This window comes from Tenrec ecaudatus, chromosome 10, assembly GCF_050624435.1.
Source record: "Tenrec ecaudatus isolate mTenEca1 chromosome 10, mTenEca1.hap1, whole genome shotgun sequence".
Taxonomy (NCBI): Eukaryota; Metazoa; Chordata; class Mammalia; order Afrosoricida; family Tenrecidae; genus Tenrec; species Tenrec ecaudatus.
The window spans coordinates 20,646,876-20,666,940 of NC_134539.1; the positions used below are offsets into that span (position 1 = coordinate 20,646,876).

Consider the following 20,065-nt stretch of genomic DNA (forward strand, 5'->3'; position numbering starts at 1 on the left):
GCAGGAGCAGGGAGGAAGCACTTGAAATGATGGTAATGATGTATATACAACTCTTAGAAAGCCATGTAATCATGGAAGTGTATGCTATGTGAATATTATATCAAGAAAATTAGCTAAGAAAAGAAACTCAACTTCACCCCTTGTGTTTATGTTAATGGTGGTGGAGTAAGTTGGAAAAGGATATCAAATAATGGTTGTCAACATGAAGAGTATAATCAATGGAATTATACATGTAGAAGTTGTTGAAATGGAGAATGTTTTGTTGTGTGTATTTTTGCCCTAAGTAGAAAGGAAATATATAAAAAACAATGAGTACAAAGAAAAGTGTTCTAGTATTGAATGTAGTGATAATTGTACATATCTTCTTGATATGACTGAATTATTGAATTGTTTGACATGTGGATGAAGTACTAATAAAACTGATTAAAAATATATTACATCTTAACTTAACTATACCTACCACAATCGACTTGGTAGTGCTCTCTGTCTGATAACAAGGTTCTTCACATCCCTCGACTATGGCCAGAGGGAATGTACTGGATCTTTAATCCGTGTGTGGATCCTGCAAATGGATTTTGGGCTTCCACTGTCTTCCATAGCCTTCTCTGGATGAAAACCAAGGAAAGGAAACCAAGTGTTCATAATTTAAGCTCTGATACAATTCCCTCCTTCGGATTTAGATGACACTAATTGCACTCCTTGGATCACCCGGGCTGCTGTGCTTCTTCCTTGTGGACTTAGCACCTCACCTAGATGGCTACTTATCCCTTGTAGTTTGCTTCCTCAAACTGGATTTGTGAAATTTGCTTAATCCTTCCTCTGTTATCCTTGGTTTTCTCAAACTTGGCATGTTTATTCTAACCTCTTGGTTCATACATATACACATTCTCTCCGATTCTTTCTTTGCTCATCCAATTTCTCGTTGTTATTTGGGTTAACCTGGAAAGCCACTCTGTCCCCTTACCTCACTGCCCCCCGAGTCATGTGCTCCCTCATTACACAGGCCTCTCCTTTGAACCTTGGATCCCACTCCTGATGGGACCCGTGGTGGTTTCTCTGCTCCTCAAGGGCATCCGCCTTGTCTTCTCAGTGGTCTCTTTGGAATCTGACGAAGAGTCTAAAATGTAACATGCTCACCAAATAAGCGAGATTGGCTCAATATGACTTCTTTCACTCCAGTAAGTTATAGTTCATAGTTTAATCATTTTAAGTGGTTTGGGAGCGTGTGAACAGTTAACAATAGGAGAAAACCCTCTAGCTCAACTCTTTCGCGTAGCTTGAAATTCATTGTTAAGGATAACGAAAATTCATTGTTAAGGTGGGGGCCAGGGGAGAGGACCTGACGATACTTAAGCAATTTATGACCCAGAGTAAGATTTTCGTGGAGTCTCAGGAAGTGTGGATGGCTAACAAGATTGTGTGTGTGTATGTGTGCAAGTTTACATATCAAATTAGGTTCCATTTAGTGATTTCCACACAGGTTGTTCAGTGGTATTAGTTACATTTTTACAATATGTGTCAGGATTCTTTTTCACCGTGTTCTGGTTGTTCTGTTCCCAGTACTCTAGTTTCTCTACCCCGGTATTTCCTAAACTTGGCTTTAGAGTAAATGTTGACCATTTGCTGTCTAATACAGATGGGCTTTTTTGAAGCGCACCATTCTCATTCTTTATTTTATATTCTATTCTGCTATGTTAAAGATGATTTCAGGAGACAGTTTTGGTTCATAGCTAAGAATGATCTCAGCACAATTGTCTCAGGGAGTTCTCTAATCTCAATTGGTACAGATAGGATGACTTTTACATTAAAAGTTCTTGTTCTACATTTTCTCCCCATCTATTGTGATCTATCGTGACCCTTATGAAAATGGTCTGGCGGTAGCCAGGCAGTCTAGTTCCAGTCTCAGGGTAATGGAGCTCCTGCTCCACCTTGTGGGTGCTCAGCCTTGTGAACTTACTTCTTTGTGCGGATTTTGGTTGTGTCCTTGCTGTTTTGCTCCTGCCAGACAGAAGCCAAGAGCTGCATTGTCTATGGCTACTCACAGTTTTTAAGCCACCCCACCCCCAATATTACTTACTTTGTTGTGGTGCAGAACATGAGCTTTATGAATTCTGTTGGCTGAGTTGTCCTGTGAGACTAACCTTTTAAACTTAGAAGACCATTCTCTGGTTTGCTCATGTCTGACTAGGATCTGTGGTTGTGTCTTCAGTGAATATGTGCTTGTTGCCACATATTTATATTTGTTCATATATATGTACAACTGTCAGTAAACTGATATGCCTTGACCCATTCATGTGTGATCATGCACTCATTTTTGGCCCTTGATTGCTATCTTCTGTGTATAAAACCCTGTTCTCTTGAGCATACCTCAGAAGCATCATTCACATTGGTCATACTCTGCTCACTATATCCATATTCGGTGCCATTTTCTCATTACCAAAAGCAACAAGGATCTATCATCTAACGTGTTTTTTCCTACCTCCACCCCTCCCAGCTCCCGATGAGCATTGGCCTCGTTGTGAAAGATGGATTATGCATTGTGCTGATGCACTTGGCTTATTTCACTGAGCATTATGCCCTCCAGGTCCACTGCCAGGTAATTTTAATGCAATTAGTGCATCAGCCATGCTTGGGGCAACTCTTCTTTTGCTTCCCGAACTGCATCGGCGTCTGTATTTTAGAGACCTGCTCTTGGAGCCAGTGTTTCCTTTGGCTCAGCTCACTCCATTTTTATCCTCAGCAGCCTCTGGGCACCCCGAGTGTGTTGAATAGATGCATGAGTGCATCACTCCTGCTTCGGCATGTTTCTTTAACGCGATTATACACACCAGCTATCAGTTTTATTCAGGAAGAGAAAGCCTGCAAGGCAGTCTGCATTTTCCTTAGTACTTCTTCAGCGTTTTCCTTCTGCAAACATTTATGGAGCGTTTTTTCCCGGGCCAAGCCCTGTGCTGGATTTGGAGGAGACAAAGGAGAATGAAGTGCTCCTTCATCAGCCCAGTTGGGGAGACTCATATGGCTTCTAGCAATTCTTGTACAGCGTCTTTGAAGCTTTATGGTGGACATAGCAAGTGTTGTGGTACAGCTACAGCTGGGAGGAATTGCTCATCCTCCTGCAGAATGAACTGAGAATTTTATTTAGCTCTTGACATAGAAAGACAAAATTGAATGGGATTATGATATAACTCTTGTAGATGACTCTCCATTGATAAAAATATCTTCATGATTGTTTTTCATAAGCTAACATTTATTGGCTAACTACTGTGCCCAACACTTAGTGCATATTATTTCAATTAATCTTTACAGAAACCCTTTGAAGTGGATGTTATTAACCCCATGGATAATGAGATTATAGGTGGGAAGCGGGGCTAGCTGGGAAAGCAAAGCAAATGACTCATAATCCAGCACTCCATAGATGAAAGATGCTTGCGCTTCGCCCCGATTTGTGTGTCGACAGAGCTTCAGCCTTTTCCACTGCATCATGCAGTTTCCCTTAGAGTGCCATCAGTTGTAATAATAAATAATGTAGATGGGTGTACTGTTTTAAAGACAGGCCTATTTATGAAAAGCCAGCTGTGTATTTTCAGTAAGACCAGTCGATTAATCTGCCTTTCTACTGTTGTAGCTGATGCGGTGTATTTTGGGTTGGTTTAGTTAGCATCTATTTTCTTCGGTTTCCTAAGAATCAGTGCAGGTCTGTTGAGAGTTGGTGACAAAAGTGAAGGCCAAAAGAGAGACTATAATCAGAAGACTTTCAGTATTGCAGCATTTGAAAGAATAGTGATATATTTCCAGCTATATTTTTAATTTTAACAGTATACTGATATATTTTGACTATTAAACAAATGCTTTACTGAGTCCACATTCTTAGAGTATATGATATTTTAGAAGAACTGGAACAATTGCCAGACTCGATATACTGTATATTCTTGAGTATAAGCCGACCCAAATACCAGTCGAAGTACCTAATTTTACTACAAAAAGGGCATTAAAAAATGTGCTGAAAAACTTGGCTTATACATGAGTATATACAGTATATCCAATTAGAGGAAACTTCTTTATGGGAATGGTAATTTCTTCCAGGTAGAGCTGGCGATAATTTGTAGCAGTAAACGGCAAAGGATTACTTAGAGGACCACCCCCCCTTATTTTTAATTAGTGAAGCTGTGGAGACATAGTAATAAATATGTCCCACGTTCCTACAGTCTCTAGATGGTGCAAACAGTTCCGCTCTTAGCTACTCACCGGAAGGTTGGCCCTTCAAGGCCACCAGAGGCACCTTGTGAGACAGCGCGGGCGGTCTGTTTTGGAAAGACCAGGGCCTTGAGAACTGTGTGCAGCCGTTCTTGTACACCTCAGTAACCTCCGCCAGAAACAAGTCAACAGCAGCCAACAACCATTACTCCCTAGAGACTGACCATGAAGCAAATGCTTTTTCGATCTGAACAGACTGATGCTTTCTGCTAGCCTTATCTCATTGTTTCCCAAAGCGTGAGATCTTGGATCCCAGTCCTCTCAATGTCGTTAACACAGAGAGGCAGTTGGGCTTGTTCCCATTAGGATGAAAATTGCAGACGTGAACAGATGGCCAGTTCAGAGAACATTTTGGACTGGAGCTCAATGGAACCCTTTACCTGACTGCCCTTGTGGGATGCTGTGTATGAAGGGCCCCTCCGGATTATGAATATGGTCTCCAACAGAAGAGGGGCATAAAGCAGGTTAGCAGGGGATACTTGTTTCACAAGTTGGTCAGCTGGCTGCAAAATAACCTGGAGTCAAAGTCAAGGTCAGGGACCATGACTTTAGGAAATTACTCTCTGACCATTAGTATGTTGTTTTTCTTAAAATCTCTCTTTTAAAAAAAACAAACAGTTTAACATTTGTTGTGGAGCTAGGTGGAATTGTTAACTCAGCAAGCTCTTGGTGATATAGGCTAGTAACAGAGCATGTGAGGAAAATACAAGGATATCTATCCTTGGTTATTACATTTTGAGTAAGCTCAAGAAGGGCCTAGAAATAATCGTGACAATATGTTATGTAAGAAGTGATGAGGCTTTTGATATTGACTTAATAATGGTAGCTATTGTTAGACGGCATTGACTGAAAATAGAAAATAGCAGAACGCTGTTTACTTGTGTTTGATTAACTCTGCAAAGGCCTTTGACTGTATAGATCGTAGAAAACTGTGGATAAAAACATTGAGGACAGTGAGACTTCCAGACAATTCATGTGCTTATGCAGTACCGATACCTGGAACAAGAGGCAGCCACCTAACAGAACTAGGGGGTGCTGTGTGGTACAAAAAGAAGAAAGTTGTACATCAGGGTTGTATCCTTTCACCATACTTATCCAATCTGTATGTTGAGCAAAAATCCAACAGTTTGAGCTATCAGAAAAATGAACTTGGCATCAGGACTGACAGAAGACTCTAACAACCTTAGCTCCAAGGACAGCCTGTGACTGCTGAAGGTGAAGCACTTACTGAAGAAAATCAGAAACTATAGCTTTCCGTGTGGGTTACACCTCCACATAAAGGAGACAAAAATCTGTAGCATTTGGGGGCCAATAAGGAATGTCTTGATAAACTGAGGAAATCAAGGATTTAATTTTACTTAGATTCACAAGCGTCGGGAAAACCAAAAGACATTGGGAAAGGCACTGGGAGAAACTACTGCAAAAGACCTCGTGAAGGTGTTTTGTTTTGTTTCTTGAAAAGCAAATAGTTCACTTTGAAGACTCAGGTGTGCCTGCCCTCGCCATGGTACTTTACTCACTTCTTATGGCTGCATAGCTGGACAGTGAACGGGGTGGACCAGAGTTGAAGTGGTGCCTGTGAATGGTAGTGTCGCTGGAGAATATTAAGCACGTGTGTCAGGAACGTGCCAGGACAAACACCTGTCTTGGACACAGTACAGTCAGAATATCCCTCCGAAGTGAGGATGGAGAGGCTTCATCTCATGTACTTGGGACATGCTATCAGAAGGCACCAGTTCCTGGGGAAGAACATCATGCTTGGGAAGGAGCGGGTCTGTGGGGGAAAAGGAAGACCCTGGACAAAACGACTGACACAGAGGCTTCGACCGTGGCCTTAACCAGAGGAACAATGGTACGACTGGAGCAGGACCAGGCACTGTCCATGCTGTTGTACAGAGACTCGCTGTGAGTCAGAACCTCTTCTTTCCATAGAAAGCTCCCTAGAACTCTAGGATTAGGAAAAGATCATAGAAAATGGAAAGAATAGGTTAATTCAGGCCGTCCGCCAATGTGTGACACATGTTCCATCTCACTAGTACACAGTGATTTAAATGTAAAATGCTGTTGAGATAACCTTTCTTACCCACCAGTCAAAAGGCTTGATGATTCCAAATGTGGGCAGGAGTCCCGAGAAGTCTGCTAGAGAGAAAGTAACCAGGCACAGCCAGATCACGACCACTAGGGGATTTTTTTTTTTTTAATGGGGCATGTGATGCTGCAATTTGCTTTGGATAGATGCTCATGGTGAAGCCCTCTGTCCTGAATTTGCTGAGTGTGTGGCTTCTCCAGCACCATCTTCTTCAGTGAAGGTCGAAGTACCTGTGCAGTGATGTGGTGATCTGTTGTTTTTAAGCATCCCCCCTTCAAAATCTACTGTCCTATCAGAAACACTAAAGACCAGTTGGGAAAAGATGCATCTGTTATCTAAATGTTTTTCCAGGAAATTTGGGGGGAATTTCAGGTCCAGGGAGTTGCATGCTGACTTATGCTCTGTTTTTCAGGGCAGGATGGCAGAGCTGGAGTTGCAGTTAAAGCATGGGAAAGAAGGACCAGAGGAGGTGCAGCTCAAGAAAAGCACAGCCTGGCTCTGGTAAGGGGGCGGCCTCCCACTACTCATGGTCTACCCGGGGAGGGGAGGGTGTAAAGTCTCCACGTTTAGAGTTTTAACATCTACATGGGCCTGACGAAGGCCATCTCATAGGTGTGTTTTTCCCTTACTCTTCAAATAAAAATTTTAAGGAGAGATTTATGCATAAACGTTGTATGTATTCTTCTTTTTAAATCATTTTCTAAAGCAATGTAGATAAGGAAATGATTTTTCCCCTGTACGTTACTATTTTATGTGTTTTTCAATGAACAGTTCTATTGCTCTCTTTCTATCCATTGCCTTCTTCACTCTTATTTTGTCAAGGCATTCCCCCTCCCATCCCTTTCTAAGACATTCTTACAATTGGTAGCAACTTTACCATGTCAGAGCGTAATTTCTTTGGCAGACACTCTCTAGTGAATTCTCACTATATTATCTAGCAATGTGTAAGTGCTTGGCACATTAAAAGCAATTCAAATTGTTACATGGTTTGAGATGAATACCTTGTCAGATTAATGTTACAGCATCCTAAATGTAAGGGAAGTGCCCCGAATCTAAATAGCTTGGCTGACAACCACAAATTGCTTTAATCTAACAACTTGTGCAAAGGTTACTGCTTTTATTTTTCTTTTTGCTTTGGATGTACGGATAGTTGGCGTAGGTAGAAATGCCAAAGGACGTGTTGGTATGTGTATGTATGTTTTTAATTAATTTCATCTTAAGTTTCATCGACCAGAGTCCTCCAAACAAAGGAGCCCGAAGACTCCAGCAATAGAGTTGATAACATTATAGCCCCAGATCTAAGACGGTTGTCGTTATGTGTCCGTGGGTCACTCCCAACTCATGGCCGCTCCATGTGCCACAGAATGAAGCACTGCTCAGAAGTGCGCTGTGTTTGAGCTCATTATAGATTTGTCTTATTGAGAGTCTTCCGCTTCTCCCTTACTTCTTCTTCCCAAGCACGATAGCCTTGACCAGGCACTGGCCCCTCCTGAAAACCTTCCCAAAGTATCTGAGCACAAGCTCTTGCCATCTTTGCTTTTAAGGAGCATTCTGGCTGTGCCGTCTTCTGGGATGTTTGTCGGTCCTTCTGGCAGTCTGTGATTTTCAATACTTTAAGCAGCTCTTTGACTGCAGATGTGCCCACGGTGGCACATCATCTGATCTCTCGACTGCTGCTTCAATGAGTGTTGATTGTGGACCCAAGGAAAATGAAATCCCTGACAACTTCAGTCTTTACTCCATTATCATCATGTTGTTTATTGGTCTAGCCCTAAGGAGTTTTGTTTTCTTTATGTTGAGGTGCAATCTCTTCTGGAATAGATGCATAGTTTTGCCTCTTCCTTGAGAGAAAGGTGGTCCAACAAAATATAGAAATTATTGAACAATATAATTATCATATACAAGTCAAATATTGCTGAAGTTAATTAAAAAGTGGTTGCAACAGTACAGGGAACTGCTGAAACTTCAAGAGAGGGTGGAATGAGGAATATCATTGCTGATGTTAGATGGATCCTGGGTGAAAGCAGAAAATACTGGAAAGATGTTTACCTGTATTTTATTAAAAGGCATTTGACTGTGTGAATCATGACAAACTCTGGATTGCAGTATAAAGAATGAGAATTTCAAAGTTGTGCGCTCAGTGTCGGAGCCAAGTCGGCTGATCGGGATGATCACGGACATGGAGCCCGCCGTCTTCGCCAACATGCTGGGCATGTCGCTCTTCCTGCTTGTCGTTCTCTATCACTACGTGGCCGTCAGCAATCCCAAGAAGCAGGAGTGAGAGTGGCGTTCTCAGCCCCAGGGCAGGGGTCCAGGACATAGTCCGAGGCGAGATGCAGGGTGTGAGGGCTCCCCCTCACCCTTCGCTCCACCCCTTCCACCCATCATAGCACACAAGGCAACTACACCCGGTGTTTTCCAAACAACTTTCATTTCCTCACAGTCTTCCTTAACTCCATTGAACAAGAAGCTGGCCCTGAATAGGACCCATTGCAGGGGCTGCTGGCTTTTCTACTCCTCCAATTAAAAAAAAAGATATATATTAAAAAAAATGAAAGTTTCAGAACACTTAATTGTGTTCATATGGAACTTGTACATAGGCCAAGAAGCAGCCAGTTAAACGGAATAAAGACATACTGAATGGGTTAAAACCAGGAAAGGTGTATGTCAAAGGTGTTTTCTTTCACCATATTTATTCAATGTGCATATCGAGCAGATAATCAGAGATCATATGTAATCAGGAGAATGCTTCATCAGGATTGTAGGAAAGCTCATAAACAAACTGATATGCAGCTAACATGACCATGTTGACAGTGAAGAGGACTTGAAACACTTACTGATGAAGATCATATATCCTTCAACATAGATTATACCTCAATGTCAAGGAAAAATCTGTATAATGTTGAGACCAAAAAGCACTGTCCTATTAAGGGGAGAATAGATTACAGTCAAAGGTTTCATTTTACTTGCATCCACAATCAACACTCATAGAAGCAGCAGTCAAGAAATCCAACGATATATTGCATTGAGCAAATAGCCTGCAAAAGACTTCTTTAGAATATTAAAGAGCAGAGGTGTCACCTCGAAGACTAAGGTGCACCTGACTGGAGCCACCAAAGATGCTGAGACTTTGTCTCATGTGTTTTGGACAAGGAATTGTGAGGGACTAGCCACCGGAGAAGGACATCGCTCTTGGTAAAGTAGACCGCATAGACTGGCACAGCGGCTGCAGCAGGGGGCTCACCTGTGAAGGTGGCGCAGGACCAGGCAGCATGCTTGCACTCTGGTAGGTAGGGTTTCTGTGTTGCAGAACTGATTCAGTGGCACCCAGCGGTCAGCCAGGGCTGCTTTTAGAGAGAGAGAGAGAGAGAGAGAGAGAGAGAGAGAGAGAGAGAGAGAGAGAGAGAGAGAGAGAGAGAGAGAGAGAGAGAGAAAGGGAAGGAAGGAAGGAAGGAAGGAAGGAAGGAAGGAAGGAAGGAAGGAAGGAAGGAAGGAAGGAAAGAGAAATACTGTGACTATTTGAATTGTTGGGTGCCTCCCTTGAAACCCACAAATGCCGTTTTCTTTTACCTTCAATGTGATTATGCAACGAAATGTTACTAGTTTTATTTTCTGGGTACATATAGAGACTATTCCAGAGTGACAGCTGTGAAACAGTGCCGTGCTGTCTGGGTGAGCTCGGGTGGAAAACCAGACAGGAACGCCCTAAAGGACGGGCACTCCGTGTAAAGAGGTGGCATACATACAGCCCGGCCTGTTCGTTCCTCTGCTGCTCTGACCTCCTCCCCTGAACTTCAGCATAGGGAAACCAAGGCCTCTTGGAAGTCCAGCCCTGAAACGGAAAGTCAGCTCTTTTCGACCTGACACTAAAATTCTGCTAATGGAGATTGAGGATCTGGCATCAATTGCTTGGGTCTGGTGTTGCTAGTTATAAGCGAATAAGCCAGTTGACTGATGCTTTGCCATAATAAACTCTAACACGTACTTCCCACCTTCTTTGCAGGGTCAGAGACATGCTGACCGATGAGATCACCAAGGCAGCTGTGAAGTAAGTGTCTTTTCTACAAACCCTTTTTTTTTAAAACTGGAAAGTACTTACTCTTTCTCCTCTTAGGGCATTTCATAACTTTAAAAAGAGTTTAGAGTGCCTTTCAGTTACCTTTCAGAAAATCCGTTTTTACCTTTTACCATCATAAGTTCATTTTTATTATACACTGCTGGGTGAAAAGGCAGAGAGACTACTATAAACATGTAATTTCTACACAACTGGTCACTGGGCTTCGGCCCTTACTGTGTATCTAGCCAAACGCCAGGTGCTTAGATTTTAAAGGATTTGTAATTTAAGTCAGGGCAGGGGAGAAATCCTTGGAAATGTGAATTCTACAACTAGATGATGGAATCTCAGCTGTCCACCAGCAAGTAAATAAGAGAACTTTTCTTTCATTCCTTTATGTTCCTGGGCCCTGTACACCTAACACTGACTTTTAACATATGTAAATCTATTATAAATCCCTGATTTAAGAGGGGACAAATTATTAAAGCCATTTCAGTTATCCCCCTTATGCTTGTTTTAACAAAATTTACTTCAGTGTCACTGCTTTGGGGACTTTGGCATACCTTAACCCAATATTCGCTACGAAAATGATACCCTAATGAAGCTACTCAAGCAGTCTCTTTGGGCTCTTTTGTTAGCAAGCTGCTGACTTGCCCTAGCAGTAGGTTTCAAGTCAGTTTACATACACTGCGCCCTATCGACATCATCTTTAGTTGCTCACACTTCTGTGTGGCTTCCTTTTTCCTTAGCCTTTGCCCTAGAGGATTTCATATGCATTGATAAAGTCCTTATCATCTAGAAACATTTTATGGAATATAGTCAGCCCCACCATTCTGTCTGTAACAGAAATGTCGATAATTAAGCAGGACTGTGCCTTATAAGACAAAAGCAAAACCAAAAACAAAACACGGTCGACACTGGAGGTAGCTTTCGCCCAGTAATTTTTTTAGCAGGCATCCAACGATCAAGTCTGATCTTACATGATCACCTCTCAGCCTCACGGCTTCTGAATAAAGGGGAAAAGAAGCAGTCACTGCTGAAGGAGGCGCTGGGAAATAGATCTGTTGACAAAATGAAAACTAAAATACAGAGTGGCTGGGACAGGGACTCATTTGTGTCTGCTTCTCCAGTTTGGTGAATTACAGACACAGCGGGGGAGCATTCAGCTGCATGTGGGAGGGGGCGGGGTGGGAGGGGGGCTGTCTTTGGCCTTTACCTTTCAGAATTTGTTCGATTATGTAGTCTACTTATATCCTGTTACAACAGTGCCCTCTGCCATTTACAACAAAGGGCTCATATGCTGAAGAAACCAGCCACTTTCCCTTAGATCAAACTATAAGTCTGTGTCTCCAGTAGAATTTCCCTTTTGCATTCCAAAATTTCATTTCAAGTAGACTTTAATCATTAAATGTGCAAAGCATCACTTCATGACTGATACCCAAGGAGAGGTGGTCACATTCTCAGCGGTACAGAGTAAAAATAATTGATGTCCCCCTGGTGTTATCTTTGCATTAAAATTCCCAAGCATTTTACAGACCTTATCTTGTTCAAATGGTCTTGATGACACTCGGCATGACAACAAATCACTAGGAAATGTTTAAGGTCCAGGGATTGAGAGCTTGACGACAGAGCAGCGGGGACCACTCTGAACCTCCTCGATTACTTCTTCCCAGTGGCTGCCTCCGACCATGTAGTGACCTCACCACCACCCACTGCTAGCTTGAGTCTCAGTTCCTTGGACCATGGCTACCAAGAGCTGATTAGGACCTTACAGGGTTATAATAGGGTCTGTCTGGTCAAAGGCATAAGTAAGATCGCAGTCACAAGCTTAGATGGGATTCCTCATGGAGCGCACTTTAAAACATCGGGGATAGAAGTAAGGAAGAATCCAAGCATAGATGTAACTTAATGATTGATGTAAATGTCTTTACCTAGTTAATTAATTAACCACATTTGACCCTGAGCATACGAGTCCCCAAAGGGTTGGGTTACTTTACTAATATCTAACATACCTAACCTAACACTTGGTCCCCCAGAAAGCATCATTGTAGCTCATCCTTCCTTGTGCGTTTTAATTAGGTTAATGATATCACTTTGTTTCAGAGGACAGCTTAATTAAAATGTCAGTGGTGCTGCCTAGATAAAGGCTGTACTGGTGCTGACTTGTTATTTTGCAAAGTAGTCACTATTGGGGACCAGGAGGGGCAGTTCTTTGACCGGCCAGGTGATGAGATTTTGCTGAACTGGTGCTATTTTCGTCTGGGCAGCTGCTCCTTGACTTTGTTTCACTGCGGAAGTTCTGGTGTCTTCTCTCCAGAAGACATCGTGTTGCCGCGTGTAAGGGCATGAGCATTCTGAGCAAGGCCCAGGGCGGCACCGTTACGAAATGGCTAGGACGGGCATTGTGTGGGTAGACGGATTTCTTCTAGTCAATGTTTAATGCCTGCAGTCTCCTTCAGAGTAGATTTAAATGCACTTTTCTCTATTTGACAAGTATAGCACATGCTCAGAGATGCCTTATCCAGTGAAACTTTGGAAGGAAAAGCATTTTAGATAATGTTTTGAAATTAGGAGTACCTTTTCTTAGAGAAGTTTAAGGTTAAAAAGATACTTTTTAATGCCTCAGGTCTAACTTTCTTATCCTACACGATTTGATAGAGGTTTGTTTGTGGCCATGTTAATTTTGCTCTTTAGGATGATAAAAATGGGGACTTAATTCTCAGATCGCTGAAAAGGTGAAGCCTATTTTGTTTAGTTTTGTTTTAATCAGACCTTCAGGATTGTGGCCATTGTGTAGGAGGACAAAAGGATATTCTCAGTTAAAGACTTAGTTTTTTTTCATTAAATGATGAGTGACTAGGGATCATAGAAAGCCCAAATGCTACCTTATTTCCCAGCGTTTTGTTATTAGTTATGGGAGTGCTCAACAATTCTCACTGAAGAACTCTAGAAAAACTAGGTTCAGGTCATCTGCCAAAACTTTAAGGTCTCTTCTCCACGTTCTTTAACACTCGTGTTCGAAGAAGGAAAGAGGCTGCTGGCATCGGGCCAGGAAAGCTGTGTGCGTACTAGTGTGTGTGTTTTAGGTTTTTGATGTCTTAGCAACTTAAGCGGGGTCCTGATGGTGTAGTGGGGGGTTACACATGAGCTGGTCAACAGTTAGAAGCTATCGGCGCTCCTTGGGAGAAAGATGAGGCTTTCTACTCCCATAAGGAGTACAGTCTCAGAAACCCCCGAGGCACTTCTACCGTGTCCTAGAGGGTCCATATGAGTCTGAGTTGACTTGAAGGCAGTGAGTTTGGTTTATTGGTTTTCTCAACTGATGGTTGGATTCTTAGAGAAATGAAGCTAAGGAGGGGTGAGCAACTTCACTGAACTTGACTGCCTACAGGACAGTGTGAAGGGAGGCAAAAAGAAGCCTCCTGAGTTCACTTCTTACCAATGGCAGCAAACCTGCAAGAACGCTCACGTGTGCAGGCGTGGCCACAGCCTGGCTCGCCAGGAGAGCTGATAGACTTCTTCATCCCACATGTCCATCCGCACTGGGAGCCGCAGGGTGTTTACTCTGAATTCAGGTTCAGGTGCTCCAGAACAGTCTGAGGATTCAGGAAGGTCATAGTTTCAGGACTGAGAATTGAACTTTTGGTTAGAAACCTCGCATTTGTGTCCCACTGGGGATGTTTTTCTATAGGATTAGTTTGGATTTAAAGAATAATACTATGTATATTTTCAAGCGGTGTTTTATAAGGCTCTGGTTTTCTTGACACTAAATCCAGATGTCAAATAGATGGTATTGCTAATATTAGGAAACTTCCAGTTGAATGATATAAAAGGGAAACATCTCATCCCCAAAAGCCTAAAATTAGGCCTTTCCCGCATCTGATGTAAGATCTCCAGATTGAATGACAAGTGGCCGTTGAGGTTGTTGCCTGTGGCACGAGTGCCTTAGGGGAAAGATGAGGAGGAGGAGAAGAAAGGCTGAGGAAAGCTGCCAGTATACAAGTAGCAAGTCCCGGATGCTGTCTGAGGTGCTTCCACAGCGCAGGGCTTCCGAACGGCCCCAGGCGTTTCATGTCTGCTGGGTTGATCCACACAACTCTCCATGGTTGTGTTCTCAGAACGAGCCATTGCATTCCCATTGGCCAACCTGGCACAGAAGAAGATAGCTGAGGAACTGTAATGCCAAATGATGGACAGCCATTTCAGAAGAGAGACCTTAGAAACGGGAGCCTGAGTTTCCCACATACGAAACAAGTGTAATGTCCATGCATCGAAGGCGAGTAAAGACCAGCGGCAGGGTCAGCAGAGGCAACGAAGCTAGTGGCATCCGGCAAAAGCAGACCCCTGCGTCTGAGGCTCCCTGCAGGAATGGAAGCGCCTCAGTGGCTCCATCTGCCCTCCCTCTACCAGCCCCTTCTCTACTCCTCTTTGATGCCCAAAGTCCCCTTTCCTTTCTTTTCAAACAGGGACAGCCCCGTGGTCAAAGGGAACGCGCTGTTGGCCTTGAGCAGCCTGGCTGTCATTGTGTCCAAACACCAAGCCAGCCTCCTCTCCGATGCTGATGGCGCCCTGGAGGTGAGTTCAGGGTGCCTTGAGTCCGTTAGGCTTCGGTTGTGTAACAATTGGGAAGTGAGAAATGTCTCTGCCTGGATCTGTGAGGTTCAGTTCCGTCTTCACAGCACCAGGCTATGCTAATTGATGGGCCTTTCTTCAGTCTTCCTGGCTTCCCATGCTGCATTTCTGCTGTGCCTTCTCCATCACAGTTAGCTGGTCATTTCCATTTGAAGGTGCCAATTTTATGCAACAGGGCTTGTCTTTTTGTGATTACATCAGTGGTAACCAATCTTGGGAGGTTAACTAGGCTTACAGAAAGGGAACAATGCTGTCAAAAAATGATAAATAAGCAGTGTTTACTGACTGAAAAAAATTGTACTTTGCATTTTAATTGTAGATGTCAATGACAAAGTGCCTATTCATTTTTGCAAGGCATTTATTTCTTAATTAAACATGTGGCGAGAGGGCCGATGCTCATTTCCAATGTATTTTTCCAGATAATTCATATCTGTCAAAATAAAAAAGGCAAAGATTTATCCTTCCTTTAGGTCCCATTATCCGGTAGCTATCATTATCTGGAGACAATATAGTTAAGTGGTTAAAAAAGGAGACCTGTATTTAAACCCTAGTGCGCTCACTCTGGCCTCTGACTTGTAACCTTTCCCTTTTAAAATGTGTCTTCTCATCTGTAAAGTGGGGGCAAAGATCCAGGCCGTGTTATTGTGAAGATTAAATATAAGGGCCTTAAGACGCTGGCTGAGAGATGCGAAACACACAACAAAGAGCAGCAGCAACCGCTACATCGTGGTGTTAAATTACTGTATTACAAACTGTCTCAAAGAGAGGTTCGTGCTGGCCCCCGAGAGACGACTGTCGGCTTCTCTGCCTACAAAACGGCAAGCAGGAAGTAAAATCACATACAACACGATTGACGGTTGTTTAAAAGTACAGTCGTAGGCTGCCCTCTCACACCAAGCTTGAGCCCTAATTGGGGGGCTTACTACCTTTGCAGCAAAAAGTGGGACTTGAGTCAGTAAGATTCAGCCTGTCTCTTTCTTCGCAGTAGTTTTTGGGCCATCCAGTCTTAACTCTTTACCCCTCTGGGGCATTTTGGTTGCAAACAAAAACAAACAAACAAAAACCAGGGAGCGGAGAACCCACAAGCAAACAACCAAAAAAAAACCTCACTCTGGCTCATTTAAATGAAAGTGGACCCGGGAAATGTGAAATCTGAAAGCTCTTGGAATTAAAGGCAAGGAATAAAGTTCAGACTTTAGGAAAGTGTAGGAAACAAGGCTACTTGGGGGAACCCCAACAATAGATGCAAACCACCCTTACTGGGATAGTTTTCCCCAATCCTAGACTGCGCTTGCATACTCACACATAACTCACGGCCCCCAACGGCCCTGGGCCCTACCTTGGCAAGCAGTTTGCCTGGTGGATTAGCCAACCCTCAAATGGTGGAGGAGAGGGAATTCCCCCTAAGGGTCCCACTGCCAGGTGTTGCAGAGAAAAATGAAGGCGAAGAATACAGAATTGACCCAAGCACAGGTGACTCCCCAGCAGTGCCAGGCATCTGGCTTCAGTAATCACTGGGGGCTTCTCCAGAGTGTTCAAGCTCGGGCTTTCTTGCTCTCCATTTCCCCTCCTCTAGTTCAATGCCGTCACACACAGGACCAAATACCTAGCGAAGCCCAAAGAGGGGCCTTCACTTTTATTCTTGACAACGTTGCCCTTGTCTGTCACTCAATACAAACTACAGAGACCTGATCGTTTTATTAAACTGGACACTTCCTTTTAAAAACGTTTTATTGTGGACTCTGACATTCAACTCATCCTTCCCAGCCCCTCAATGGACCCTCACTCATCTTACTATCTCTCTCTGTTTCCTTTTACCCCCTCCGCCCATCCCAATCCCTCCCACCAACACCCACCCCCGGCGCTTTGTAGTCTGGGGAGTCCCACCACTGAGAGGTTAAGTTTCCAAACCTCATTCAAACCCACATGGGGCCCACAGCAAAAGATCTTATGAGGAAGGTCGTGCTTGATTCCAAGACTGGACACGGAATGTGCCTTTTTCACTTCACACCCGCTGAGCTTGACCATGTGAACGAGCAATTGCTGTCCATGGTCATGAGCGCGATCGTAAACCACATTCTGCTTACAACGTGTGGGGCTTTGTGGTGGGTTTGCGCGTCCCTTCTCTTTCCTCTCCTTTCAGAGCACTTGTATTTCCATACCCGATTTTTCAAGTAGCTAGGCAGATATTGTCGTGATTCCTGAATGATGATTATCTGATAGTGGTAAGCAAACATGCTCGAGATGTGATCTAAATCCTGTGGCTGCTTTATTGCTTCCTGTGTGGAACAAGTCATAGGATTCCGAAGATCTGAATGCCTCTCTGCACAGCTCTCTCCCTGTCACCTTCACTTGTCCACACTACCCTTCCTGGAACTTCGGGGAGCCGCAAGGGGCTCTTGGATGTGGTTGGAAGCCCCCACCTTCCTGCTAAGACTGGCATAAGAGAGTGAGCCTATCCAGAATGGGACCCGGATGATGACATGCTTCTATCCAATAACCACTTAACTCATGCATTCCCAACATGCGCCTTTTAACTTTTTAAAAGCACTTCGTTATTTAACACAGAAGAGGGCCGTGCACATAGTGTTTAGGCATAGTTTTTGCCTTTCCATTACTACTTCATGTTTTTCTTCACCTGCAGATTCAACCTAATTTCCTTCCATTGAAAGAGTGGGTTTCTATGGTGCTTGACACCCTCCTGGTCGTCGTGGATAGTCACTACCAACCCAGAGGACAGCTCTTCTCCTCGTTTTATTATGTAAGTCGGAGCCCCGAGGAAGCTCAAGGGCTAGTTCCTTTCCTTCCATTGCTGACATGAAGTCTCATGCAGCAACAAAATGGTTTCATCAGCCTGCTGCACATATGACTCATCTGGGAAACGTGTGTGTGTGTGTGTGTGTGTGTGTGTGTGTGTGTGTGTGTGTGTGTGTGTAAAGCAATACCTCGGTGAGGCCTCCCCCGACTTAACAGGTTGGAAATGAGCCCAGGGCATCCGCATTTTGAAAGCTCTCCAGGTTCTTCTGGTGTTTAGTCACAGAGCTACAGGTGTGGTAGGATGAAGGGACATTGGCTGAGGAGTGGAGGTCCTGCGTCTCTAGTCTTAGTTTCATCATTGGAAACGATGTGACCATGGGCCATTCATTCACTCTCTCCGGATCTCTGCTTTCTTATTTATAAAATGATGGGCTTTAGTGGGTATATTATCTGTAGTGATGGTAGCCCTAGCTTTTGACCCCTTTGTGGTCTTGTGGCTGTTGACTTGACACTGAATCCCTCTCCTCCGCCCCTCCCCTGCCCCTTCCCCGCCCTGCCTTTGTAACCTCTGTAATGGAGGTGACCCCGTATGCCTTGCCAGCGTAATACTAGAGTGCGAGCATCTATCTCATTGTTGAATTTGTGTGAAAATGTTTTGAACTCTGTGAGTGCCTTTATAAATAGAAAGTAAGATTGTTGGTGATAGAAAGCACCACTTAATCATAGTCTGTGTTCTTGCTTCTGTCAACGATTGGAAGCAAAATGAAAACACACTTTTTAAAACGAGGTTTCAACTGCCCTTTATTGATGACCACGCCGCTGTGAATTCTGTATCTGCATTTGCTATTTTCATTTTCACACGATCACTAGCCACTTCCTAGGGGATCATAGAGACTATGGGCCATCCGCTGAGTGGCAGAGGATTATCCTGGATTTGGGCAAAACTCTAGCACCAATCCTGAACTGTTGCTAAGGTCAAGAGGCTAGCCTGAAACCCCATGGCTTTAGGTCTTCTCTGTACAGCAGTGGTGTGGGGGTGCCTCTGTCCGCCCATGGAGGACGGGGGGATAGGAGGAGGGCCACAAGGTCTAGAGCTAGATTTTTAACCATCCTTCAGGACAAGAAAATAACCTACCAGATAACTCAAAACTAAACTGGAAAGTAGATTTTTCTCCAAGAAGTAATTTAATTGGGGGCTCATAAAACTCATCACAATCCATACATACATCAATTGCGTAAAGCACACTTGTACATTCGTTGCCCTCATCATTCTCATAACATTTGCTTTCCTCTTGGACCTTTAGAATCAGCTCCTTATTTTTCTTTTTTTCCCCCCTCCCTTCCTGCTCACCCATGAAGAAGTAATTTCTTTATGACAATTTACTTTTTGTAAGAAATGTTCTTATGTTTAATGATGGATGAAAAAACCTGCTTAGGAACTTAGAGTGGAAGTTTTAGCGATCACTATTTAGTTCAGATAATCACCAAGACAGGATATTGTAGATTTTGAATAATGCTGCTTAGTTCTTGTCAACCAATAAAAATAAGCCAGCTTAGGGTTGCCTCTTACTTTTGTGGGGTTTGCACTATTATTCTTTTCAAAGTCCAATTTCAAAAGGCACTTCCTTTATTTCCAGTGTCAGTACCACCGTGCCAGATGAGCATAGAATTAGAGCATTTGTTATTGCGCTTTGCCTGCAAAGGGCAGCATGGCCATCTTGGTGCGTGTGAAAATTTAAAGTGAGTGATAGTGTGGAATGATACACGGTCTTTCCTCTCTGGTGGAGATGTCTGCTAGAGTTCTCTATGATGGGGACCTGGTAGAAGCTGTTTAGAATCAGCTGCCCTGTCATTTTATGAGGGCTGTTACTCATTTCTTTTCCCGTAATTACATGTAGGAAGGAGCATATCAGTTCTCCATTTCACTTTGAATAGCTAGTTATTGCTTTGTAACCAGAGGCCTTTAGGATTTCAACTTCCTTTTTAATTAAAAGGACTTAACCCCCCGTAGGAAATAATCCATCTACTGGGAAGCGTTCCCACCAAAAAATTTGGGCGATCTGCCAGTTGATTCCTACAACTAAGCTTACACTCTGGCCTCACTTCTAAACTGTAATTTTCTTATCGTTACTGTGATTTTTCTTTCTCTCATAAACTCCTGGCTCGCTGGAATCGTATTGATGACTGGCGCAAGCCGGGGCGGCTGCACACAGGGGTCTTCCACAGACACTGTCTCAGCCTTGATAAGGGAATCCGCACCCCAGAACGAGAAGGGCACT

General features: G+C 43.5%; 2 protein-coding genes across 5 annotated transcripts in view; both read left to right on the forward strand.

Moving 5' to 3' along the window:
- Window positions 1-20,065, forward strand: part of FOCAD (focadhesin) — a 288,437-nt gene that overhangs the window by 211,878 nt on the left and 56,494 nt on the right. For all 4 annotated transcript variants that reach the window (XM_075559987.1, XM_075559990.1, XM_075559989.1 and 1 more), the window contains 4 exons: window positions 6,756-6,844; window positions 10,347-10,391; window positions 14,864-14,972; window positions 17,674-17,790. In XM_075559987.1, the coding sequence (XP_075416102.1) occupies window positions 6,756-6,844; window positions 10,347-10,391; window positions 14,864-14,972; window positions 17,674-17,790 (360 nt within the window). The remainder of the gene's footprint in view (window positions 1-6,755; window positions 6,845-10,346; window positions 10,392-14,863; window positions 14,973-17,673; window positions 17,791-20,065) is intronic.
- On the forward strand, window positions 8,511-8,624 carry LOC142457830 (dolichyl-diphosphooligosaccharide--protein glycosyltransferase subunit 4-like). The gene has a single exon (XM_075558929.1). It carries the CDS (start codon window positions 8,511-8,513, stop codon window positions 8,622-8,624), a length of 114 nt encoding a protein of 37 aa, XP_075415044.1.

Bases quoted from the DNA above. Each gene is read 5' to 3' on its own strand.
- LOC142457830 (XM_075558929.1), top strand. From the start codon at position 8,511: ATGATCACGGACATGGAGCCCGCCGTCTTCGCCAACATGCTGGGCATG.